Here is a 27721-nt window from a genome sequence, read left to right as displayed (position 1 = left end):
TTCTTCAACTCTTTAACTCTTCAATTCTTCAAACCTTCAAATCTTAAATTCTTGAATTCTTAACTTCTTAAATTCGTAAATTCTTTAATTCTTTAATTCTTAAATTCTGAAATTCTGAAATTCTAAAATTCTAAAATTCTTAAATTCTTAAATTCTTAAATTCTTAAATTCTTAAATTCTGAAATTCTTAAATTCTTAAATTCTTAAATTCTTAAATTCCTAAATTTCTAAATTCTTAAATTCTTAAATTCTTAAATTCCTAAATTCTTAAATTCTTAAATTCTTAGATTCTTAAATTCTTAAATTCTTAAATTCTTAAATTCTTAAATTCTTAAATTCTTAAATTCTTAAATTCTTAAATTCTTAAATTCTTAAATTCTTAAATTCTTAAATTCTTAAATTCTTAAATTCTTAAATTCTTAAATTCTTAAATTCTTAAATTCTTAAATTCTTAAATTCTTAAATTCTTAAATTCTTAAATTCTTAAATTCTTAAATTCTTAAATTCTTAAATTCTTAAATTCTTAAATTCCTAAATTCTTAAATTCTTAAATTCTTAAATTCTTAAATTCTTAAATGCTTAAATTCTTAAATTCTTAAATTCTTAAATTCTTAAATTCTTAAATTCTTAAATTCTTAAATTCTTAAATTCTTAAATTCTTAAATTCTTAAATTCTTAAATTCTTAAATTCCTAAATTCTTAAATTCTTAAATTCTTAAATTCTTAAATTCTTAAATTCTTAAATTCTTAAATTCTTAAATTCTTAAATTCTTAAATTCTTAAATTCTTAAATTCTTCAATTCTTAAATTCTTAAATTCTTAAATTCTTAAATTCTGAAATTCTTAAATGCTTAAATTCTTAAATTCTTAAATTCTTAAATTCTTAAATTCTTAAATTCTTAAATTCTTAAATTCTTAAATTCTTAAATTCTTAAATTCTTAAATTCTTAAATTCTTAAATTCTTAAATTCTTAAATTCTTAAATTCTTAAATTCTTAAATTCTTAAATTCTTAAATTCTTAAATTCCTAAATTCTTAAATTCTTAAATTCTTAAATTCTTAAATTCTTAAATTATTAAATTCTAAAATTCTAAAATTCTTAAATTCTTAAATTCTAAAATTTTTAAATTCTTAAATTCTTAAATTCTTAAATTCTTAAATTCTTAAATTCTTAAATTCCTAAATTCTTAAATTCTTAAATTCTTAAATTCTTAAATTCTTAAATTCTTAAATTCCTAAATTCTTAAATTCTTAAATTCTTAAATTCTTAAATTCTTAAATTCTTCAATTCTTAAATTCTTAAATTCTTAAATTCCTAAATTCTTAAATTCTTAAATTCTTAAATTCTTAAATTCTTAAATTCTTAAATTCTTAAATTCTTAAATTCTTAAATTCCTAAATTCTTAAATTCTTAAATTCTTAAATTCTTAAATTCTTAAATGCTTAAATTCTTAAATTCTTAAATTCTTAAATTCTTAAATTCTTAAATTCTTAAATTCTTAAATTCTTAAATTCTTAAATTCTTAAATTCTTAAATTCTTAAATTCTTAAATTCTTAAATTCTTAAATTCTTAAATTCTTAAATTCTTAAATTCTTAAATTCTTAAATTCTTAAATTCTTAAATTCTTAAATTCTTAAATTCTTAAATTCTTAAATTCTTCAATTCTTAAATTCTTAAATTCTTAAATTCTTAAATTCTTAAATTCTGAAATTCTTAAATGCTTAAATTCTTAAATTCTTAAATTCTTAAATTCTTAAATTCTTAAATTCTTAAATTCTTAAATTCTTAAATTCTTAAATTCTTAAATTCTTAAATTCTTAAATTCTTAAATTCTTAAATTCTTAAATTCTTAAATTCTTAAATTCTTAAATTCTTAAATTCTTAAATTCTTAAATTCTTAAATTCTTAAATTCTTAAATTATTAAATTCTAAAATTCTAAAATTCTAAAATTCTAAAATTCTAAAATTTTTAAATTCTAAAATTCTTAAATTCTTAAATTCTTAAATTCTTAAATTCTTAAATTCTTAAATTCTTAAATTCCTAAATTCTTAAATTCTTAAATTCTTAAATTCTTAAATTCTTAAATTCTTAAATTCTTAAATTCTTAAATTCTTAAATTCTTAAATTCTTAAATTCTTAAATTCTTAAATTCTTAAATTCTTAAATTCTTAAATTCTTAAATTCATAAATTCTTAAATTCTTAAATTCTTAAATTCTTAAATTCTTAAATTCTTAAATTCTTAAATTCTTAAATTCTTAAATTCTTAAATTCTTAAATTCTTAAATTCTTAAATTCTTAAATTCTTAAATTCTTAAATTCTTAAATTCCTAAATTCTTAAATTCTTAAATTCTTAAATTCTTAAATTCTTAAATTCTTAAATTCTTAAATTCTTAAATTCTTAAATTCTTAAATTCTTAAATTCCTAAATTCTTAAATTCTTAAATTCTTAAATTCTTAAATTCTTAAATTCTTAAATTCTTAAATTCTTAAATTCTTAAATTCTTAAATTCTTAAATTCTTAAATTCTTCAATTCTTCAATTCTTAAATTCTTAAATTCTTAAATTCTTAAATTCTTAAATTCTGAAATTCTTAAATGCTTAAATTCTTAAATTCTTAAATTCTTAAATTCTTAAATTCTTAAATTCTTAAATTCTTAAATTCTTAAATTCTTAAATTCTTAAATTCTTAAATTCTTAAATTCTTAAATTCTTAAATTCTTAAATTCTTAAATTCTTCAATTCTTAAATTCTTAAATTCTTAAATTCTTAAATTCCTAAATTCTTAAATTCTTAAATTCTTAAATTCTTAAATTCTTAAATTCTTCAATTCTTAAATTCTTAAATTCCTAAATTCTTAAATTCTTAAATTCTTAAATTCCTAAATTCTTAAATTCTTAAATTCTTAAATTCTTAAATTATTAAATTCTAAAATTCTAAAATTCTAAAATTCTAAAATTCTAAAATTTTTAAATTCTTAAATTCTTAAATTCTTAAATTCTTAAATTCTTAAATTCTTAAATTCTTAAATTCTTAAATTCTTAAATTCTTAAGTTCTTAAATTCTTAAATTCTTAAATTCTTAAATTCTTAAATATTTAAGTTCTTAAATTCTTAAATTCTTAAATTCTTAAATTTTTAAATTCTTAAATTCTGAAATTCTTAAATTTTTAAATTCTCAGATTCTTAATTTCCAATTTTTTTATTTCTAAAATTCTTAGATTCCTAAATTCTTAAATTCCTGCATTCCTTAATTCTTAAATTCTTATATTTTTAATTTTAGGTTAGAGAAATTTTAAAAATTAAAATTTATGAGGAGTGAAGAATGGCAAGGACATCATAAATCATAATTTTAATTTTCTTCCAATTTTATTTTTTTATTGCCGGGAAATAAATTGAATATTGATTGATTTCCAGGCGCCGAAAATTGTGTTCTTTAAAAATTCGGAAATTGAAGATAGGCCAGTAACTGCTCTGCCATTTTAAATTCAATATTCATCGAAAATAGATCGATTTTTTTTCAGATTTTTCCAATGAAAATATCTCGCAAAATGTTCGGATTCTGGAGAGTGCACGTTAGTCAGGTCCAAAAGCAAATGCTATATCTTTCTTTAGTAAGAGTGACATAATAATACCATTATTCGTTGTTTTGTTTAAATTGTTTTTAGGAATTTCTTTATCAAGAACGAAACTACTATAAATTTCATATAGCGATCTATATTTATTCTTCAATATTCGTTTTTATGATTCCATACTGCGATACCACGTGTTACGTTATTTTGCTTTCAAAAAGGCATTTTAGTCCACCTTTGCCATAATACAAATACTTACTACTCACACTGAAAACGTCGGTGCAGTTTTTGTTTCTTCAAGTGTGTGTGTGTGTGTGTGCCAAAACCTGGGTGCAACTTGTTGGAAGTTTTATTCTTCACAATTGTTTATAACATTTTGTTTGTGCAGTGCTTGTGCTCGTTTTGTTTCAACAGGCTGGTATTTTCTTTGAGGTGCAATTTCGCTACGCAGTTGTCCGTGGACGGTGCATAACAGTTGTTTTTTTGTCAACAATATTCAACATCGATATCGCCTTCTAAGTGTATCGCAGTACTGCTGCAAAGTTTGATTTGGGGGAAAAGGAATAAAATGAAAACAAAACCAAAAAAAGAAAACGCTTGTTCGAAGAAGAATGTTCATCAGTTTATTACAATAAAACTGTAAAAATCAATGATTTTCGCTTACAAAACAAAAACAGTTTAAATCAATGATACATCCTGCCGAGTCTAGGGTTTGGGACAATCTTTAGTACAAAACTAATTCGTCTACTAAAATTAGCGCAAAAAAAAAATAAACAAAAATTATTAGTTTCCTCCTAACGCGAAATGAATGAACGGAAAAAGTGTGAAAGTGTAAAGGAAAAAAAGAAACCACAAAACTAAATAGAGGGGGGAGGAAAATAGTGTCTAACCTAAATGAACGAAACTTGTACGGATCTCTTCGATTTTTTTTCGCTTTTTCCTTTCCACACAGAGATCCCCTTTGCTAGAAACTATAAACTTTGCCGATTTTGCATTTTGTCTGTGCTCTTCCTCAAAAAACGCTCCTAATAATGATGCTTAGCAAATAAGAGAAAATAACTTAGGTTTGATTTGAATTTAAATAATTTCCACTCCGTTGAATGTTTGTTTGTCTAGATTATCTTCTGTTCGTCTCTCTCTCTTATATCTTCATGCGATTGTTTTGTATGGCGATCCTGTTGTTTTACTCTTCTTTTGTTTCGCTCACCATATTTTTGTTTGTTTGTAATGAAAGAGTCTGTAAAGTTTTTGTTTGATTAGATCAAAGGAAGGGAAAGAGTTTTAAATGCATATTTATCAGGTTCGATAAACCGCGAGAAGGAATTGGAAAAAGCGGGGGGTTTGGTGGGAATGAAGTAAAGATAGATAGATAAACGGGGTAAAACGGGACTCTCGCGCGCTCGCACAAAACAGAAACTATCGTATGGAATGAGTTGGATGTGCATTTTGCCTTTTTTTTTGTTTGTTTGTTTGTGTAGGAAATCTTTTCATCACTATAATCTAGTCCATCTTTTTTTGTCGCAATTTTTCCTTCGCCGAGATTCTGCTTGCATTTTTTCTCTCTTCTCTCCTAGTGTTTTTCCCCAAATAAATTGCATTCGATGAAAAACAAACCTCTCACTAAACTTGTTGTGCTTTATCAGGTTCAGCCTTTTCGACCCCGTTTACGTTGGTTAGTTCAGCAGCTCGCAGCTTAGTTGTACTGCTCCGGCAGCACGTACGAAATGTCATCCCACGGGTGGCGGTACAGGCCCTGCTTCAGGCGCTTCTGGTCCATGTAGTGGCCGATGAAGCCGACGCTGCGGCCCAGCACAAACAGCGAGTTGATGGCGCCAATGTTGATGTACTCCTGGGCCTCCTCGCTGTAACAAAAAACAAGATTAGAATGCTTCAACCACCCTCAGTCTAGGCAAGCAGAGGTCGGCCACTCACCTGGTGAACGAGCCGCAGTTTCGCAGCATGTCGACGAAGCTGGTCGCGATCACGCCGTCCACGTTCAGGATCAGGTTCGGCTTTTTGCTCGTCGTGATCTTCTCGACCTCGAGCGCGTACTCGAGCAGCGGCTTGGCCGGGAAGTTCTCCATCACAAACTCCTTGATGATCTTGACGCGAATGTCCGGGTTGTTGATCGACTTGACGCGATGTCCGATGCCCATGATCAGTTGACCCTGGAGGTAACGATTGGGGGTTAGTTTTAATTCCTCACAAGATTAAAACACAGCGATCTTACCTTCTTCCTCATGCTGTTGACAAACTCCATCGGGTGCAGGTTCGAGTCGTACGCCTCCGAGAACTGCTTGGCGGCACCGTCCAGCGCGCCTCCGAAGCGGTCACCCTGAAAGCAGACACATTCTAGTTATACCGACCCTTCTTCACCCAACTACCAAACTACTCACGATGGTCAACAGTCCGCTGACAACGGACGAAACCAGATCCTTGCCGGCGCGAGCGCACACGATCGTGTTGTGAGCACCGGACACGGCAGGCCCGTGGTCCGCAGTCACCATCAGACACATCTCGAAGAACTTGCACACGTACGGCGGCAGGCAGCGCTGGAACCACAGCAGTGACACCACACCCCCAATGCCGACGTTCTTCTGCAGCACGTCACTGATCGGCATGCCGGCGTACAGCAGCTCCTGTCCACGCTCGTCACAGATCGACGTCATGAACGAGGCCGGCTTACGGATCAGACCCAGCTCGCGCGCCCACGAGTAATCCATCGGAACCGTCGGCGGCGGAACCTCCTCGGCCGGCACGATCACCCCGCTCTTGACCAAATCGCCATAAACCGAGCCAATCAAATCACCCAGCGTGTCGAACGAGTCCGGAACGTGCGCTCCGGCCGCCGCCAGCGACTTGTTCTTGGCCGTAGCCGTCTCGCGGTCCGAGTTGGCGCACGACCCAGCGTGACCAAACTGAACCTCCGACGTAAACATCCCAGCGCACGTTCCAATGCACCACGCGATCAACGGCTTCGTAATACGACCATCCTGAAGCGCCTCGCACACCTCGTACTCCTCAACGCCACCGACCTCACCCAACAGCACCAGCATCTTCGCGTCCGGATCGGCCTGGTACCGCAGAATGTGATCCATAAATGTCGTCCCCGGGTAACGATCCCCGCCAATGGCCACACCCTCAAACACGCCGTCCGTCGTCAACGAAATTATATTGTTCAACTCGTTGGACATTCCACCCGATCGCGACACGTAAGCCACACTTCCCGGCCGGTACAGCTTCGAGTGCAAAATGTTGTCCAACATCCCCCCAGTATTCCCGATCTTGAAGCACCCAGGCTTAACCCCACCAACCGTCGCCGGCCCGATGATCGAAACGTTCTTCGACCGAGCGGCCACGTTCAGCTTGCGGGTCAGATTCTCCGGAATGCCCTCCGCGATAATCGCAATCGTACGGATCTGCGGGTAGTCCAGCACCTCGACCGAACTGTCGTACGCCGAACGGAGCGACGCAAAGTTGACCAGCACGTCCGCCTCCTTGTGCTTGTTGATCGCGTCGGACATCTTGGAGTAGACCGGAATCAGCACCTCCTTGTGGCCCCAGTAGAACTTTTGCTTGTGATACCCGGTGAAGGGGTACACCATGGCGACCACCGAAGGTTCGTCGCGGCTGGAAAAAGGGGGGAAAAGTGGAGTTTTAATTACAATTCTTGGAAAAAGATGTTTTTAAAGAACCAGACAGACAGTAAATTTGCCGAAGTTCGGCATTTTTCTGCCGAAAAAAAATTAAAACTAAAAAAAACAAAATAAATCCTCGATATTTGTTTAAACCGTTTGCTTGAACAAATTTTTAAACACGGGTTCAAACACGAACGAAGTTTTAAAAGCAAACCGAGTTTGTCAGCGAAATCATAACCAGCAGGGCTTGATTTCAATGACAGCCAACCCGAAACTGTTCTTTGTCATACTGGTCATGTATGTAACATAACCACTCGCACCTTTAATAGAGTGTGCCGTAAACCGGGCTGACATTGATAGGATTTTAATAATTTTTTGTAATATTAAGGTTTTCTCAAGATTATTATTTTTTAAACATGTACTGGTGTAGGCCACACAAAGTCCACGCACTATTTTTGAAAAAAAAGTTTTGAAAATAAAGTTTAAAAAACTTTGACTTTGATGATGACTTTGATAGTCATAGATTTTCTTGTTAAAATTAGATTTAAGTTGTTAAAACTTTATTTTTAATTCAAACTTACCATCACTAAGGTTGCTGATATAGTTTTTTAAAGAAAAACATTAATGTTAATATGTTAACTAAGTTTATAAGCTTTTTAACAAAATACATATAAATTTCAGGTAAAATTTGTTAAAACTAGTTTTTTTTATAAAATTATCGATCTATATTACATTTCAAACTGAATTCAAAGAACGAATCCAAAGTTTTCAATTTTATATGAAATTTGTTTTATTGAAAATGCCTATAAATTAGGAGATTTTTAAATTATGTTTCAAATTTTATTATTTACAAACATATTTGACTTTTTCCTAGTAGATCATTGCCCGAAGAATCCGAAAATGCATTCCGTTTAATAAAAAAAAATCAGAGATTTAGAAATATAAAAACAAAAGTAGAGCAAATCTCTACGAAATCGGTCTTTTTTCTTCAATTTTAATTTTTGTATTTTTTAATCCGACTGAAACTTTTTTGGTGCATTCGGTATGCCCAAAGAAGCCATTTTGCATCATTAGTTTGTCCATATAATTTTCCATACAAATTTGGCAGCTGTCCATACAAAAATGATGTATGAAAATTCAAAAATCTGTATCTTTTGAAGGAATTTTTTGATCGATTTGGTGTCTTCTGCAAAGTTGTAGGTATGGATACGGACTACACTGGAAAAAAATGATACACGGTAAAAAAAATTTGGTGATTTTTTTATTTAACTTTTTATCACTAAAACTTGATTTACAAAAATACACTATTTTTGATTTTTTTTATTTTTTGATATGTTTTAGAGGACATAAAATGCCAACTTTTCAGAAATTTCCAGGTTGTGCAAAAAATCATTGAACGAGTTATGAATTTTTTAATCAATACTGATTTTCTCAAAAAATCAAAATTTTGGTCGTAAAAATTTTTAAACTTCATTTTTCGATGTAAAATTGAATTTGCAATCAAAAAGTACTTAAGTGAAATTTTGATAAAGTGCACCGTTTTCAAGTTATAGCCATTTTTATGTAACTTTTTTCAAAATAGTCGCAGTTTTTCATTTTTTTAAATTAGTGCACATGTTTGCCCACTTTTGGAAAAAAATATTTTTGAAAAGCTGAGAAAATTCTCTAAATTTTGCTTCTTCGGACTTTGTTGATACGACCTTTAGTTGCTGAGATATTGCAATGCAAAGGTTTAAAAACAGGAAAATTGATGTTTTCCAAGTCCCACCCAAACAACGCACTATTTTTCAATGTTGATATCTCAGCAACTAATGGTCCGATTTTCAATGGTAAAATATGAAACATTTGTGAAATTTTCCGATCCTGTCGAAAACAATATTTTCATTGTTTTCAAATCAAGACTAACATTTCAAAAAGGCCAAACATTCGATATTACGCCCTTTTAAAATGTTAGTCTTGATTTGAAAAATTTGAAAATATTTTTTTCGAGAAGATCGGAAAATTTCACAAATGTTTCATATTTTAACATTGAAAATCGGACCATTAGTTGCTGAGATATCAACATTGAAAAATAGTGCGTTGTTTGGGTGAGACTTAGAAAACATCAATTTTCCTGTTTTTAAACCTTTGCATTGCAACATCTCAGCAACTAAAGGTCGTATCAACAAAGTACAAAGAAGCAAAATATAGAGAATTTTTTATTTTTTTCAAAAGTGAGCAAACATGTGCACTAATTTAAAAAATTGAAAAACTGCGGCTGTTTTGAATAAAGTTACATAAAAATGGCTATAACTTGAAAACGGTGCACTTTATCAAAATTTCACTAAAGTACTTTTTGATTGCAAATTCAATTTTACATCAAAAAATGAAGTTTAAAAATTGCGACCAAAATTTCGATTTTTTGAAAAAATCAGTATTGATTAAAAAATTCATAACTCGTTCAATGATTTTTTGCACAACCTGGAAATTTCTGAAAAGTTGGCATTTTATGTCCTCTAAAACATATCAAAAAATAAAAAAAATCAAAAATAGTGTTTTTTTGTAAATCAAGTTTTAGTGATAAAAAGTTAAATAAAAAAATCACCAAATTTTTTTTACCGTGTATCATTTTTTTCCAGTGTAGTCCGTATCCATACCTACAACTTTGCCGAAGACACCAAATCGATCAAAAAATTCCTTCAAAAGATACAGATTTTTGAATTTTCATACATCATTTTTGTATGGACAGCTGCCAAATTTGTATGGAAAATTATATGGACAAACTAATGATGCAAAATGGCTTCTTTGGGCATACCGAAGGCACCATAAAAGTTTCAGTCAGATTAAAAAATACAAAAAAAATCGAATGACCGAAATCCTAGAGAACTGCTCAGTAATAAAAAAAACATAATCACGAAGTTAAAGCTTTAAAAATTCTAAAATAATATGTAAAAACATTCTTTATTTAAAAAAAAATAGAAAGGTTCCGAACATCAAAAATTTTAAGATTTAAAAATGCTGCGATTCAAAGAAGTCAAAAAAATTATTATTTAAAAAAAACGTTACTTTATCCACCCTTAGGTGGTTGGAGCCTTCCTCACATTTAAAGGGTGCTATCCAAAATAGACACAAAATGGCGGTGTGTTTCAGAGTTTTATCAATTTGACTCATTATTCATACCACTAGATTGGGTAGTCAGATCTTCATATTGCAGGGCACTTATGTGGTTACAACTTATGATAGGGTAGTCAGATCTTCAATCCAATTCGTCCTCGTTGAAAAGGTCTTATAATTACCTAACCAAAGATAGGTCGCATGAATATCATGAGATAAGATGAGATGATCATTAGCCCGGGTCAAAAAAAATAAAAATGCTCAAATCAAAAAGTATATGAGATTGCCCGAAAGAGTACTCAAAATGAGGCCTCCAGCCCAAATTTCAGCCCATTTGGTTGAAAATTGGCTTGCCTTGAGCAGGAACAAGTTTAAATGGGAATTAACCCGTAAAACTTGAGCAATTGGGTACATTGCTCTGCACAAGTCTGTCGTTGAAATTTAACGACTTTTGCATACCATGGAGTCCAAGGGGATGATCTGAGAAACAATTCCTCTGAAGGGTGCAAGATGATCGGAGGCCTCTAATCTTGCCTAGAAGCAGATTCATTCCGGCGTCGCCGAAATTCTCATGGTCCCAGCAAAATGTACAGGGATAAATCAAAGCACACTAAGAAGGCAACCTCGATCAGGCGACGCCACATGTCAATCAGCCGCCGCGTGGCAGGAGGGTATCTGGAATTTGGAGTTTAAAATGATATTTGACGTTATAAAGCTTTTTTGCACAAATATCTGACTAAATAAAATGTTATAACATTGACAGAACCACTTTTAAAGCCAAAATTGGAGAAATCCTCCTGCCACGTGGTGGCTGATTGACATGTGGCGTCCCCTGATCGAGGCAGCCTTCTTAGAGTGCTTTGATTTATCCCTGTACATTTTGCTGGGACCATGAGAATTTCGGCGACGCCGGAATGAATCTGCTTCTAGGCAAGATTAGAGGCCTCGGATCATCTTGCACCCTTCAGAGGAATTGTTTCTCAGATCATCCCCTTGGACTCCATGGTATGCAAAAGTCGTTAAATTTCAACGACAGACTTGTGCAGAGCAATGTACCCAATTGCTCAAGTTTTACGGGTTAATTCCCATTTAAACTTGTTCCTGCTCAAGGCAAGCCAATTTTCAACCAAATGGGCTGAAATTTGGGCTGGAGGCCTCATTTTGAGTACTCTTTCGGGCAATCTCATATACTTTTTGATTTGAGCATTTTTATTTTTTTTGACCCGGGCTAATGATCATCTTATCTCATCGGCCTCCAAAATGTGCATAAATAACACTTAAGTGCTTATAACTTTTGACAGGGTTGTCAGATCTTCAATGTCTTGAACGCGTTGAAAAGGTCATTTAAATACCTTTCTGAAAATGTATAGCATGATGGGTTTTCTTACAAAAACCACCCTTTTTACAATCTTCCGAACTTTTGTCAAAATCGTTTTTTTAGCTTAACTTTTGAAGTACTTAACTAAACTCCATGATTTTTAATAGCGACTTATGGGACCCCAGGACGGATCGAATGAGGCCAAAACGGTTTAGCCAGTCTCGAGATAATCGAGTGACAATTTTTTGATCAGTATCCCACCACACACACAGACATTTGCTCAGAATTTGATTCTGAGTCGATAGGTATACATGAAGGTGGGTCTAGGAGGTCTAATTGAGAAGTTAATTTTTCGAGTGATTTTATAGCCTTTCCTCAGTAAGGTGAGGAAGGCAAAACTATAAAACACATATTTAATCAATCAAAAAATTTAAAATTCAATAATCAAGGATTTGAAGAATTAAAAAAATATTTAAATTCTCTAGATTTTAGTTTCTAACCTAAAATATGACTCCAAAGATGCCAGCATTTATTGATATGAAAAGTTTAGAAATTCAGATATTTAGAAATTAAGAATTTAAGAATTTTGAACTGCAAGAATTTAAGATTTTTTTTTAATTTGAGAGGTATTTTAGGAATTTTAAAGTTTTTTAGTTTTAAAATTGATGAATTTTGAGAATTTTAGAGTTTTTATGTTTTAAAATTTTGGAATATTTGAGTTTTGGAATTTTAAAATTTGAGAACTTTAGAATTTTAGAATATAAGAATTTTGGAATCCTAGAATTTTAGAAGCTTAGAATTTTGAAATCTATTTTTTTTTAATTTTATAATGTTAGAAATGCAGATTTTTATAATTTTACAATTTTAAAATTTGAGAATTTTTAAATTTTATATTTTTATAGAATATAGGAATTCAAGGTTTTTTGAATTTATGAATTCAATAATTTTTGTCTTCAGGAATTCATGAATTTGAGAATTAAAAGATTGGTAAATTTAAAAATAACAAATCAAAACTTGAAAATTTAGAAATTTTTGAGTTTTACTTTCGGGTTTTCTATTTTTAAATTCTTTAATTTTAGGATTTACGTTTAATTTTGTTTTGCACTTTGATTTTTTGAATATTTTAATCTATTTTTGAGGTTGAGTTGAGGTGTTGAAGTTGAATTTTAGAATATAAGAATATTAGAATTTTAGAATCTTAGAATTTTAAAATCTAAAAATGTTAGAATTTTAGAATCTTATAATTTATGATTTTAAGAATTTTACAATTTTAGAATTGGAGAATTTTATAAAAAAAAATTAAAATTAAGGAATTCAATTATTTTTGACTTCAGGAATTCAAGAATTTGAGAATTAAAAGATTTGTATATAAATTTAAAAAAAACAAATTTGAAAAATTTCGAAATGTTTGAGTTTTATTTTCGGATTTTCTTTTAGCATTTTATTTTTTTTTTTAGATTTTTGGACTTTTAAATTCTTCAATTTTAGAATTCACATTTAATTTTTTTTGCACTTTGGTTTTTTGAATATTTTAATCTATTTTTTTCAAGTTGAGGCGCACAGACCGAATTATCAACTTTTCTTGGGAGGTCACGAAAAGAATGCGCAACTTTACTTGACCGCGTTCCTTCCGATGTACGGATTTAGCTAATGGATTAAACAAACAAAACAAAAACAAGAAAACAAACAAAAAAATAAAACAAGAACGACGAGATTGTTTACTATGGTCTAGAATAATAAAAATAAAAAAATAAAGAAAAAAAAATCACATAAAAACGCATTAAAAATGAAAGAAGAAAAACACAAAACAAGATAAGTCAACTTTGCTGCTCAGTTGATCCGCTTGAACCCGAAAAGTTAAAAAAAATCGAAACAAAATGATTCGAAATGTTTTAATAGCGGGGTTGATCAAATGGGGGTTATATGAGGAATTACAATAATATCTTTAAATTAGAAAAAGTTCTGGGCATTGAACCAGCATGTTACTTGAAGCTTCCAACCACAAAAAAAGCAAAACAACTTAAAAATTGAATGATAGACTCACCGACAGATAAAGTCAAAGTCCAGCATGGACTGGACGGCCCGCGTCTGCATGCCCCAGACGAGCGCCTTGGTGCCCTTGCTGAACATCCGCTGGTACTCGCCGGAACCGACCTTGGCGTGGGCATACTTCACCGACGACGTTCCCGATGCTCCTGTGTGGTCGAAGAGGGGAAAAAAACGAAAAATTAGCCCCGAAAGTCCCTCTAATTTTGGGTGAATTTGCTTCACAAACAACTACTGGACGAAAGTGTCCCACTTAGTACCGTTACTACCGTTGTTGGCCGATGATGTGGGTGTTGTTGCGGTGGGTGTCGTGGCCGGAGCTGCAACCGTCGGTGTCGTTGGCGTGGCCACTGTTTGTGTGTGTTCGTGTGTTGTTTTTTTGTTGTTGTTGTTGGGAAGGATGGCATGGATGACACACACACGCACACGCAGGTGGGAATTTCACACGATGTTTTGGGTTGAATGGAATGAGGATTGTTTGGTCGGATGGTTTTGGGGATTTTTGTTGGGTGGGCGCATGGAAGAAACCAACCGAAATTGCAACCCAAACACAGAATGCCAATAGAGAACCGATAACATAAACATAAAATAAAAAGAAATAAGCAGAACACAATTTTGATTAGGATTAAATTTTGGATTTTTTTCGGGAGGAGGTTTTTGCACAGGGGAAGAAGAAATTTGATATGTTTTTGGTTATAAATAAGAAGGTTAGTTAATTGATGACGTCGAATTAGCAGGTTAGTTGCGATGTTCCATAAAAGCAATGATAAAATAATCAGGGTGGCTACTCAAATTTAGTTTGTCAAGTTTGTCAATAAATTTATTAGAATTTAACAGTTCTGCTCCAGGATGTTACATTTGCAATTCAGAGATTTGGAGAACCTTTCAACTGAGATCAATTCATAAGCCTTTGCAGGGAGGATACATATTTCTACGTTTAGATTTTGCTAACTGGGTGTTCTTTTAGGGAAAATAAATTTTGAGAAAAAACCCTAGATCTATGTACTCAAATTTAGTTTCAGCTTTAATAACATTGAACAAAACTTAACTTGCCCCTGAATTTTGGCGATTTTTTTTGATCGAAGCCCGTCTAGAGGCGGATTGTGTTGTTGAGGGTTAATAATTGTACTCGATGACTTGCCTTGACACCTAAGGCCGTCCCACCGCTGGGAAGCAAATCAAATTTGATCCCATTCTGTGAAACCCGAGTTCAAATTAGCCACCTTTAAAAAAAAACTTCGAATATGTTTAATTTAATTGTTTGATCATACAAACATAAAAATAAATAACTGATTTTGATTCAATGATTGATTTTGTCATGTTAAAAAACTTGTAAATTTTATTGTAAATTTCAAAGAATAAACATTTTGTTAAATTTCGATAGTTCGTTCATTTGCTATCAGTCGGGTAACCATTTTCTGTAACCGGCTAGTTTCATTATATTTGTTACGTTTTTCAAGCTTAAAGTTATAGAATTCACTTAATACTGTTAATTGGTGATCATCTAAACTTCAATTTAAACAAGGACAGCAGTTTTTTGATAGCTTAAAATACAATACAAAACGATTTTTTCTTGTTCTTTGTTGTGCTTATTCCAATGTTATTAAATAAAATAAATTTAGTATTACCGAGCCACGTAGCCAGGGTGGCCACTCAAATCCCATTTCCAAATTCCCGACTTTTTCCCGACTTTTTTCCAGACTTTTTCAGAATGTTAAAAAAATACGCATTTCTTATCTAAAGAGTGATTTTAAACAAAAAACATTCTATAAGAAAAGTCAATATTAACCACCGAAAAAAAATTAAATGAATTTAAAAATAATCCAAATATAGGCATTTTTTGTAAATACAGAAACTAAACAACAATTTAAAAAACTTCAAAAATTTAATTTAATTATTATGATTCAGAGTAGAAACACAAACAATTAGTCTTTGAAAAAAATATCGAAGGTTCAACAATACTTATAACGTCCATGTTATTTTTTAAATTGGTAAAAGTATAGTTTTTGATACTTCGTTTCATCTGGAAATGACAAAAAGTCAAAGATAACTGAACTTAAAATTTCGTTCCTATTTTTTTTTAATCTTCATCATCATTTTAAATCGAAGAATGATTAAAACATAATTGCTGATATTATTCATTCAAAGGATTTAGAAAAATGTCAAGGAATTTATAAAAAAAAATTGCCAGGTTCCCTTTTTAATTTTGTAATTTTTGATATTGGTTTTTTAAACAATGTTAATTTATGTAGTGGTCAGTATTTAACTGTTTTTTTTTCAGTTTTTATATTTTAACACTTATTTTGAGCAAAATGTTTGAAGAGACAATTTTTTTAACAGTTTTGCAATTTTTTGGATTTTTTTTTTGCAATTTCAAAATTTTCTTTATGTTTTCAAAACGTAAAAAATGTTTTTCAATTTTGGATTTTATTCGATATTTAAGTTTTCCGAAAACTGAAAATCAAGCTTTATGTATAGTAGGTAATTTACCCATACTCTCAAAAAAAGTTTCAAGGCAACACTTGAAAAAATAAAAACATATTTTTAATTACTCAATGAATTTAGTTAAGCAATTAAAAATAATTATCAAAAAAAAACAATGCCAAACTCAAGTTGGAATCTGTTTTCAAATATTCAATCTATGTGACAAAATGAAATAGAATCATAACTCTAAGCTGGCCATTAGGCTCTATTTTTATATTAGTTTTTCATTAACTTAACCTCTTGTTTGATAAACAAAAATTAATAGAGATCATATGATTCATGAAAAATATTATGAAGATCTGTGTCAAAGACTCAAATAAATAGTTAGTTACTAAAGCAGAATTGAACGAATTCAATTTGAAAATTACACAAAATATTACAAAATTATTCAAGAGTTAAAAAATAATTTTCAAACAAGTATGCTTAGAATTCCCGACTTTTCCCGACTTTTTGACAAAAAATCATAAATTCCCGACTTTTTCCCGATTTTTGGCGGATTTTGGCGAATTCCCGACTTTTTCCCGACTTTCCCGATTTCCCGACTTGAGTGGCCACCCTGGCTACCGTAGCCCAGTGGTAACGCTTCCGCCTCGTAAGCGGTAGATCGGGGTTCAAATCCCGGCTCGGACCAACACAACTGGTGATCTTTTCCCTTCTGAATTCGATTGCTTAGTAAAGGGAAGGTAGTGTATCGTCACAAACTGGACCTTATCACGACACCTTAGGGAGGCGACCTATGGAATGTTAACATTAACCTAATCATGTTAACATTAGTTGAGTGAAAAACTGCCACTGAATCCGCTTTGTAAATGCCGGCCCCGATACTCTTCACGGGTGTTCCCCTCAGGGACTGGGAAAGATTTACTTTTACTTTATTACTATATTTCCTTAGTTATTTTTTTCTGTGACATGACCACAAAAGCTTCTAAAAAATCTTTGAAACTATCTATAAAAACAAGAAACATATATATTTTACAAATTATGTATAGGTCACTACCACCAACTCGAAAATCAGGACTACAGGTACAGGAGATTTTAAAGCAATACATTTGGAAATGCGTACTAGTTTTGTTCTGTTCTTGTTTTATCCGAAATAAATGGAAAATATCAAAACATCATGCAACAAAATGGCTTAAACAGCTGTCTTAATTCGTTTCTCTTGTTCTGATTTGCCCTGGTGTTGATGATGCTGGTGTTTCGTGAAAAATAATTAAATATGTTTTTTTTTCAAGTTTAAAATCATAAATATACGTAAACATAAAACCAAGTCTTTTTAAACATAAAATAATAAATAGAAAATATTTAAAGAGTTAGGCCTTTTGTGAATCTGTAATACTTAGCAATTTTCCCAAAAAATAATGCTGATATATGCCAAATACAAATTTTAATGCTTTAAAATTCTTATCGATTACTAAGTATTCAAATGTTCATATATTTTCACAACCAAATCTGAATTTCCAGACCAAAATCGGGTTTTTTCAATTGCGGGAATATCCGGGACAAAATATAAAAACATCCCGGGATTCGGGATTTCCCGGTTTTGGAAAAATCCCGGGAATTTTGTCCCAGAAATTCCCTTGATGGACGCACTATGAACAATAATAGGCTCTACAAAATTCAGGACCCAATTCAAAATTAAAAAAATGAAAATTTTCAAATATTTGCAAAATATCTAAATAATGGTAGGTACATTTTAACAAAAAAATAATTTTGTTGTTCTAAGAGAAGGGTAATTTTTTACGAGAACTGTAAGATTCATAGAGATTATCCCTTGTTTTTTTAATAACTTGAAGATATCAAAAAGAAGGGTAAAATTTTAAGAGAAATATATTCGAAGATTTAAAAGACTTTGAGACATAAAAAAGAGTTCTATTCGTTCTTCTTTTTTTGAACATTTGAAGATTTAAAAATACAACAGAAAAACTAATGATGAATCTCGCTGTTAGGCTGTTGATTTTTTTTGCAAACTGTTAGCAAAGTGAAACCCTGATGAATTGGAAGAAAGTAGGGGCAGGGGGGGCAGAATGGCCCGCCTAAGTGAAATGCGCCAAAAACCATAGAAAAACATGAAAACTAACGAATTCAGTGTAGTAGGCTTATGCTTTGGGATGTTCCCTTCAATGTTGCATACTTGGTTGGTGACATTTTTTAGCTCAAAACTATTTTTGAGCCACTTTAAAAAAAAAGTTTTTTCGACTGCTTTTCCAGGGTGCGGGGCAGAATGGGCCACCCTGCGGGGCAGAATGGGCCAACTTAGAATACAAGCCATTTCGTCTAATACAACGTTGAAGGGAGATAAGAAATTACTTAAGGTACCTTTCTAACATAGTTTCCATGAAGTTAGACCACTTTAATAAAAATAGTCACTTACCAAAACAAACATTTTTTGAAAATAGTGTTAATACGTTGAAAAAGGACACTATTTTTACAAATAATCATCCAAACAACTAAAAAATCAACTAATGTTGCATTCAACGTTATTTGTGAAGCTATCAGGAGTTAAATAATCCATTTAATTAAAATTTCATAGCTTTTGATTGCTTTTATAAGGCAGGATAAGGGTGGTCCATTCTGCCCCCAAGTGGATTTTAATTTAACACTTCCACCACCAAGCCTCTAAATGATTTTAAGGTTCCGTTGTTGTTTGTATACTTTGGTAGTAACATCTAGTATCGTTATAAGCATTGAGCAAACTTTTTCAAACAATCCAACTTTTCAGAAAGCTTATTTAAAAACCTCGAAATAAACAACATTTGCGTGGCTTTTCAATAAATTTACATTTTTGCGAATAATTCGAAAAATACAATGAATTCAAACGCCGTTTTCGGTATGGTGAAGTTATTTGACGTCCTTTATAAGACCCTTGCCTTACAATTGGTCTAAATCCATTCTAAAGCCCAAAACCAAGGGTGGCCCATTCTGCCCCTACCCCTACCCCTATGCTACCTCGCGGAAGGCTATAGCCGTCGGGTGCAAATTTGATTTGCCTTAGAGCGTGTCCTAGATTATTTACCTTCCCAAAATTCAGTCCAACTCAAAGCGAAATAATGTGGGGATGCTGTGGAGAATTTGCCTTGTCTCTTTAAAAAAGAGGAGCAAACACCAAAAATTAACACACTCGTAAGTGGGTTATTTCGGAGAGAACCGCACCATATTTTTCTTCAAAGTTTTCAAGTTTTTCACAATATACCCGATTCTCTAAACCGAGTTTCCACCCTGTGACAATACCGGTAATGGTCTGGCAGAATGTTCCAGGTATAACACTGTCAAGATTTAGCCAAAATAAATCCACCACCACAGCCATGTTCCAAAACGAACAAGAGTCAAGCATTTTAAAACCGATTGGATTTGCGTGACAATTTAAAAAAAACAAATTCGTAAAAGTGTAAACTTTCAACAAAAGCACACGCGGTTAATACCTGCATCTCTGCCAGAGCTACCGTAGAACAGTTTGTGCAGAATTCTTGCCACTTTTAAGCGCGCAATGAAGCCCGTTATCGAAACTGGAAACATCAAATGGGGGGGAAGGGTTGTGGTGAATTGGTGAGGCGGATGATGTTAGGAGGCCGTTAAATGGAGCGTGATTTGGGTGAGTCTCGCGGTGTGTTAGTGTGTTCAAGGTGTGTAGAGTTCCGGCGCGCGAACTTACCGTTGACGGCGTCATTGCTGCTACCGGCTCCGGAGGCCTTCTTGGCGGCGTCCGCCGCTTGTTGTCCGCCGGGGAGCAAAAAGTTTGCAGTGGCAAAGTGCACGTTGCAGCTCTTGGGGATGGCCTTTCGGCCGAGGGCCATGCCGCAGATGGCGGTCATATGGGTTTCCGGACCAAACACGTAGAGGGGGATGCCTAAAATGGGGGAGGTTTCGTTTAGTAAGCGTTGGATTGGTGCTGTTGGCGGGAGTGTGATGCTAACCCAGAGTGCTGCCGATTTCGCGCATCTTGCGCAAACCTTCTTGGTAGTTGGGACCGGCGCGACGTACGAAGATCGAGACGTTGTGTTCGATCAGCCGCTGTTGGAACTCGCGCAGTGCCGTGATAATACCGCTGAAGGTCGCAGCCACGTTGGTGAAGTTGGCAATGCCTCCACCGGTGATCAGCACCTTGCCGTCCTTGTGCTTCGGACTGCTCGTCATCAGACTCAGGATGGTCTTGGCGTACTCGTACGTCTGCTGTTCGGACGGTGCTCCGCTGTACTCGCCGTAGTTGGCCAGTTCCGAGGCACCACCCAGGTCGCAGATCGTGTCCGAGTAGATCACACTGGCGCCACCACCCGCAACCATCGTCCATATCCGCCCGTTTCGGTTGAGGATCGTCAACTTCAACGAGGCACCACTCTTCGCGTCCAGATCGGCAATGTACGCCTCCTCCGGGTACGCGTCCCGACCGAACGGCGGCGGGTAGTCAATCTCGCCCCACTTTGGACGGCAAATGAAATCGGCCGTCGCATCGACCTTGGCCGCCAGATCCAGAATGTAGATCGCACTGTCCGTCACCACCAGCGGATTGATCTCCAGGTACGTAAAGTACAGATCTACGTACAGTTTGTACAAATTGTACACGAAGCTGGCGATGCGCTTCTTCTTGCCGGCTGCCACCTCGGTCAGCAGCACCTTCTCGATGCTTTCAGCGGTGACATCCGTGCCAACAGGTACCTCCAGTTTAAGTGCCTTCGCGTCCACATCGCCAATATCCACGCCACCCTGGTGGTAGAACAGGATCGTGTCCGCCGTCCGGTGCGAGTAAATACACACGTACGCCTCCTCGTTCTACAAAGCAAACAACATCATTACTACCACATCCCTGAAGAGAAATGCCAATCTTACATCCTTGTGCGGGACGAACGGCTCGATGATAAAGTTGCGCAGCTTGCCGGTCGCGTTGCCCACCTTCTGGTCCTTGCCCATGCGCTCGTCCACCCACTTCTTCACATCGGGGAACTTCTTGTTGACGGCGATCAGGCCGAGCTTGCCGCGCCGCTTGATCAGCTGGTCCGGCTTGACGACGAGGGGCTGCAGAAGGAGAGAAAGGAAAATGATTATTTTTGTGTTTATGTTTATTTTATTGGATTTTTTTTTCAGAAAAATCATCGAAAATCTATGGATTTATGTACACATTTATTAAATTTCTTAGGAATATGATTATTTCCAACATATTTCTCAAATATGGTACCTCAAACCTCCCGATACTTAAAAAAAAAATCAGCATTTTACAAAAATATGTCCCACGTCTATTATGGTCAGACGGGAATGCACTGGAGCCCACGCAATTTCTATTATTGGCCGAGCTCTTTTTTTTCTTTCAGCGCTCTTTTGTGCCCGCCAAGTGACACACGCGCTGCCGGTAGTGTTGGTAGCCGGCCTTAGTTCTTTATTTGCCTTTTTTCGTCAGCCTTCGACGAGAATAGGTAAAACGTCAAGTGACTCAGGGCGTTTGTATTTTGATAGCGCTTGCTAATCGTTTACATGTTTAGGGATTATTTTTCACGTGAAAAACTAAAGCATGTGCAAGTGAATATATTGCCGGAAGTTGGAAGCAATAGGTAGTATATATCCCCCTAGTAAACGAACAACCTTCCTCTTCAGTGGTCAAAACATGAATGTTTTGTTTAGAAACTTCTGATATTCCAATTTCTAGAAAATTGCTACAACATTTAAAAGATAATAATAAACCCCAAAATGTAGGCCAATACTAAATTTATTTCAAGTTATTGACACTCTCCCACCCCCTTTCAATAATTCTTGAAATAATTAAATGGCAAACAAATATTGTCGCTGATTATTTTTTACATTTTAAATACACTGTAAAAAGTTTTTTATTATAAATCAAAAGTGGCACTTTCATGCCATGCTTGAAAGAGATTAGTACAATCCAGACACGATTATCCAAAGGCCTCGAAAAAAAATTACTTCGGATAATCGAATCACGAAAAAAAAATTCGTTGTCTAATTTTTGATTGTTGAGCATAGGTATGACCCTCAAACTACGCTAAATTATTTTTTAAAGGGCAATCAACAACTCAACTTTGACTAAAATGGGGTCGTAGAACTCAAAAAAAAAAACAAAAAAAAAATTAATTGAACTTCAGATAATCGAAACTTCGGATAATCGAGGCTTCGGATAATCGAGTCTGGACTGTATTGCAAATAAATGTACCTAAATATGTCTTCGTGGAAAGGGCACTTGGAGGATCCTTTTCAAATATCCGTGACCTAGAAACTATTTTTTTTTTAATTATCCCATATTTTTCCATCTTTCAAAGGAGGCGCGCGGTACATCTTGAATCATCATCTAAAACGAAGCTTTGTAAATGATCGTGCGTCTCCATCAAAATACATGAAAAAACCTAAAATTGAAAAAATAAATAAAAAATAAGTATCCGACTTTAGCAACAAATATCTTAAAACATCCAAAAACCAGAAACAAAAAAATAGTTCATAAGACCATTTAAATAAATCCAGATGTGACATTATTAAGGTACCTTTTTGAAAATGTTCCCTTTTCCAGTCAAATTTATCTTAAAAAAAAAACTAGCTTAATTCACCCTTGTGGTTGGTGCCTTCCCTTTTTAACACAAATGGGTCGCACAAAAGATCCTGAAATAATTTATATCCGAAAAAATAATAGTTTGCTTCTTAGTGCGCAGCAAAGTTAGTCCAATTAAGATCCCAGTAGATGCATAGTGATCATAAATTCAGACAGAGTTTCCAGATCTTTAAAGTGTTGGACCCTTTTGGAACGTACTTTAAATACCTATCCAGCAATAGGTCGGATGACGGTTCCGGACATTATTTACGGTGTGCACACAGAAAAAAGAGATTCGGCTTAACAAAAATACTTAAATATCACTTGAGTGGTCATAACTTGAGACAGGGTTGCCAGATCTTCAACGTTTTGAGCTCGTTGGAAAGGTCTTTCGATTACCTAACCATCGATGAGTTGAATGATGGACATCGTTTAAATGCATTTGGCTGATATCCGGCACCAAAAAAGTACATAATTATCACCAACGCTTTGGTATTTTGAATACCTATCCAACGATGCATAACATGATGGTATTTGAGTCGATTATCGGGCACTTATTTAACAATCGGATATATACAAAAACACATTTTTACTGCTTATCAAAGGTTTAGGGGCAGGGGGGGCAGAATGGACCAGGGGGGCAGAATGGGCCACCCTTGGTGTTAGGCTTTAGAATGGATTTGGACCAATTGTAAGGCAAGGGTCTTATAAAGGACGTCAAATAACTTCACCATACCAAAAACGACGTTTGAATTCATTGTATTTTTCGAATTATGAGCAAAAATGTAAATTTATTAGAAAAACCACGGAAATGTTGTTTATTTCGAGGTTTTTAAATAAGCTTTCTGAAAAGTTGGATTGTTTGAAAAAGTTTGCTCAATGCTTATAACATTACTAGATGTTACTACCAAGGTATACAAACAACAACGGAACCTTCAAATCATTTAGAGGCTTGGTGGTGGAAGTGTTAAATTAAAATCCACTTGGGGGCAGAATGGACCACCCTTATCCTGCCTTATAAAAACAATGAAAATAGTGCGTCCATCCCGGGAATTCCCGGGACAAAAATCCCGGGATTTTTCCAAAACCGGGAATTCCTGAATCCCGGGATTTTTTAAATTTTGTCCCGGGAATTCCCGAAATTGAAAACAAATCAAATTTTGGTTTGGAAATTCAGATTTGGTTGTGGAAATAGATGAATAGTTTAATACTTAGTACTCGATAAGAATTTAAAGCATTCATATGTGTATTCGGCATGTATCAGCATTAATTTGGCTTGTAAGAGAAAATTGCTGAAAATTTAGTTTACTGATCCGCCTTGCGCTTTCAATATTTTCTATTAAATTTTATTTATTTAAAAAAGTAAGGAATTTAGACTACTGTTTCAGCCATTTTTTACATAATGTTCTGATTATTTTGATTGATTTTAGTTACAACAGGAATATTACAAAACAATTAGTACACCGATTTCCAAATTTATTGCTCTAAAATCTCCTGTATCTATTCAGACTGCAGTCCCGCCCTAGTAACATTTTAGGTTTTTAGTAGGCCATAAAAGCCTATTTAGGTCTTAAGAGGGTTTTCAGAACCATGATAAAACCTGTAAGTTTAAAAATGTTACTAGGGCGATTATCTCCAGTTGGCGGTAGTGACTTAGGGATAATTTTTGAAATATGTTTTAATATAAAACATAAAATTCTAAACTTATCTAAAGTGTTGTTGTTTTAGACAGTTTCAATGAAATTGTTTAAGCTTATGTGGTCATGTTATATAAATAAAAAAAAAGAAATATATATAAAATTGCGGTTCATTCAAATTCCAAAGCACATCAAAGAGCGTTTTTTAATGTATTTTAAGCTATCTTAAAAACTGCTGTCCTTGTTAAGATTGAAGTGTAAATTATCACCAATTAACAGTATTGAGCTAATTCTGTAATTTTAGGCTTGAAAAACATAACAAATATAATGAAAACATAGATTTTATTACTGCTTCAAGAATTTCCCGGGATCCCGGGAATTCCCGGGATTCCAAAAATATTTTTCCCGTTTCCCGGGAATTTCAAAACCCGGGAAAATTGGACGCCCTAAATGAAAAGTTATGAAATTTTGATTAAATGGATTATTTCACTCCAGGTAGCTTCACAAATCACGTTTAATGCAACATTAGTTGATTTTTTAGTTGTTTTGATGATTAAATGTAAAAATAGTGTCCATTTTCAATATATTAACATTTTTTTCAAAAATGTTTGTTTTGGTAAGTGACTATTTATTTTTAAGTGGTCTAACTTCATGGAAACTATGTTAGAAAGGTACCTTAAGTCATTTCTTATCTCCCTTCAACGTTGTATTAGACGAATGGCTTGTTTTCTAAGGTGGCCCATTCTGCCCCGCAGGGTGGCCCATTCTGCCCCGCACCCTGGAAAAGTAGTCGAAAAAACTTTTTTTTTTAAGTGGCTCAAAAATAGTTTTAAGCTAAAAATTTTCATCAACCAAGTATACAACATTGAAGGGTACATCCCAAAGCATAAGCCTACTACACTGAATTCATAAGTTTTCATGTTTTTCCATGGTTTTTGGCGCATTTTACTTAGGCGGGCCATTCTGCCCCCCCTGCCCCTATAAAAGCCAATAGGTACGCATGGGATCCTAAACCAAATCGAATGCAATTATTGGTCATTAGGACGACAATAAAAAAATCGACGTCAACTAGACCTCTGACTCGATTCCTTAGGCAAACATAAGTAGCTGTGCCAATTTTGAGCCAAATCGTTTAAGGATTAAGGGTCGCTTTTTATCGTGGAAGTTTATGTGGGAAAAATCGCAAAAATGTATGCAGAAAAACATCGCTTCAGGATTTTGGCAGCAGGTGGCGCAGGTGTCGCCCAAAATTGTCCAAGTGTGAGATTCTTGTAGGAAATTTCATCCCCTACAACTTTGCCGAAGGGTGCAAAACGATCCGAGCAGATCCTGATTTGTGGTGATTTAAAAAAAAGTTTTTTCTTATATACTTCCTATAGGGATTGCCACAAAAGGCGATAACTCAATAGGCGAGATCTCGAAAGGCGAAAATTCAAAAGGCGAAAAAGTAGACCCACCACGTTAGGCGAAATAGCACAAAAGGCGAAATGGCTCAGATGGCGAAAAAGTATTATTTAATTAGGTTTTACGCCGACTCGATTTGGAGGTTACAAATTTGACAGCTTGGCTGCACTGTTTACATTTTTTGCACGTGTGTCTCAGTAAAAATGTGTGTGAGTGTGCGCTCGTGACGTCACGCTGTAAAATCTAATTAGGATTCTTCCTTTCTCTCAGACAATGAAGTAGGGGAAATGCTCGTATGTTTGGCAGGTTAAGCACTCGCTCCTAATTCCATCTAATTTGCTGATTTTCACTACTTAAACAACTTATTTTGTAAATCTGTTAATAGAAACTTGCTTGCTCACTTCTTACTGAGCTATTTAAAACTCGATTAAAGTTGAAAATGTTTTTAATGAACTGTAATTGAACGTCAAAGTGCTGATATGGCAACGTTAGAGGCACGGTGGAGTTAGATGCTGTTCCCCTACGAAGTGTAAACAAACAATCCATCCAGCTCGTTCGTGGATGGATTGTTTGTTTACACATCTAGAGTATTTTTTAAAAGGTTCGACAGCTATTGTGTTTCATATGTTTATTATGTTTATAATCGGACCATAAAAATTTAGACTTCGTTTTAGCCCTTTGACGTGGTTTGGTTGATCTGTAGTTTTATTGTGTAATGTTTATGCATTTTTAACTCTGAATCTTTATCATTCCGGTATGGGCAACGAACACACCAGTTCTGGAAGTTTAGTACGCTGCTAGTCAAAACCTCTATGGTTAGGATTTCGAGTGAGCACTTTGCTCTTCAAAGGGAATCTGACTTTGGCGAACCAAAAAGTAATCTAGAGACTTTGTTTTGGTCTAAAAAAATGTTGTTAACACAGAAAAAATAATTCTGATTGTTACATCATTAATGAAAAATCTGTAAAACTGATTTGAAAAAAGAACGGGAATATTTGAGGAAATGCTTTATACAAAATACATTTGGGGAAAAAATACCCAAACTACGCGCCAGGTGGCCGTGTGCACCGAGGCCGCGGCCGAGGTGCACACGGCCACCTGGCGCGTAGTTTGGGTATTTTTTCGCCAAATGTGCTTTTCGCCTTATGTGATTTTCGCCTTTTGAAACATTTCGCCTAATGATTTTTCGCCTTTTGTGATTTCGCCTTTCGAGTCTTCGCCAAACGTAGGAGACTCTTCCTATATACCCCTTATATATTTTCAAATATATAAGTCGATTTCTTTTCATCGCATTGCTAATAACTCATCAGGATCAACTCGGATGCACCCTTCGACAAAGTTGTAGGAAATTGAAATTCCTACAAGAATCTCACATTTGAACAAAATTGGGCGAGCCCTGCGCTACCTGCTGTCAAAATTCTGAAGCGATGTTTTTCCCCATACATTTTTGCGATTTTTCCCATATAAACTTCAACGATAAAAAGCGACCCTTAAACCTTAACCGATTTGGCTCAAAATTGGCACAGTTACTTATTATTGCCTAAAGATTCGAGCCAGGGGGTATCTCTTGAGATTTTCCAAAATTTTCCATTTTTCTTGTCACCCTATTGGGCATATACACACACAGACGGACAGACATTTGTTCAGCTTTCGGATTCTGAGTCGATAGGTATACATGAAGGTGGGTCTACGAGCACTTTGTGTAAAAATCATTTTTAGAACAGGATTATAGCCTTACCTCAGTGAGGAAGGCAAAACAAACAAAACAAAAAAACCTTCAAACGGGTGCACACTTTACCTCAAACAAACACCAATTGCCATTAAGTTTAATGAAATTGCAGTGTACAGCAAACCTCAGTAAAAATGAGTCAAAACGTTGGGCACGGCGTGCGTTACCCGAGGGCAAGATCGGCACGTGTGGTGCCACGAGAATACCACGTCCTTAACTATCCAACTCACCGGCTTTTGTTACACAACAAAGTGGTACAAAAAATGTGTGGAATTTCGT

General features: G+C 34.1%; 2 protein-coding genes across 6 annotated transcripts in view; one reads left to right on the top strand and one right to left on the bottom strand.

The window, feature by feature from the left end:
* LOC120428542 (protein shuttle craft) overlaps positions 1–19291 on the top strand; it is a 40549-nt gene extending 21258 nt beyond the window's left edge. The window contains exon 4 of the mRNA XM_039593574.2: positions 19246–19291. Coding sequence (XP_039449508.2) covers positions 19246–19276 — 31 coding nt within the window. The 3' untranslated portion in view covers positions 19277–19291. The remainder of the gene's footprint in view (positions 1–19245) is intronic.
* The window catches only part of LOC120428532 (ATP-citrate synthase-like), an 82611-nt gene continuing 59060 nt past the window's right edge, over positions 4171–27721 (bottom strand). For 3 of the 5 annotated variants that reach the window (XM_052709156.1, XM_052709157.1, XM_039593563.2), the window contains 9 exons: positions 20974–21159; positions 20064–20916; positions 19802–19996; positions 13929–14018; positions 13667–13817; positions 5970–7203; positions 5804–5908; positions 5506–5741; positions 4171–5435 (listed from right to left, as the gene is read on the bottom strand). In XM_052709156.1, the coding sequence (XP_052565116.1) occupies positions 5267–5435; positions 5506–5741; positions 5804–5908; positions 5970–7203; positions 13667–13817; positions 13929–14018; positions 19802–19996; positions 20064–20916; positions 20974–21159 (3219 nt within the window). In that variant the 3' untranslated portion in view covers positions 4171–5266. The remainder of the gene's footprint in view (positions 5436–5505; positions 5742–5803; positions 5909–5969; positions 7204–13666; positions 13818–13928; positions 14019–19801; positions 19997–20063; positions 20917–20973; positions 21160–27721) is intronic. The other 2 variants (XM_052709158.1, XM_052709159.1) reach the window with 2 other exon arrangements.

This window comes from Culex pipiens, chromosome 2 (assembly GCF_016801865.2).
Source record: "Culex pipiens pallens isolate TS chromosome 2, TS_CPP_V2, whole genome shotgun sequence".
NCBI classification, from domain to species: domain Eukaryota; kingdom Metazoa; phylum Arthropoda; class Insecta; order Diptera; family Culicidae; genus Culex; species Culex pipiens.
This window is presented reverse-complemented; position numbering and strand designations above follow the sequence as displayed.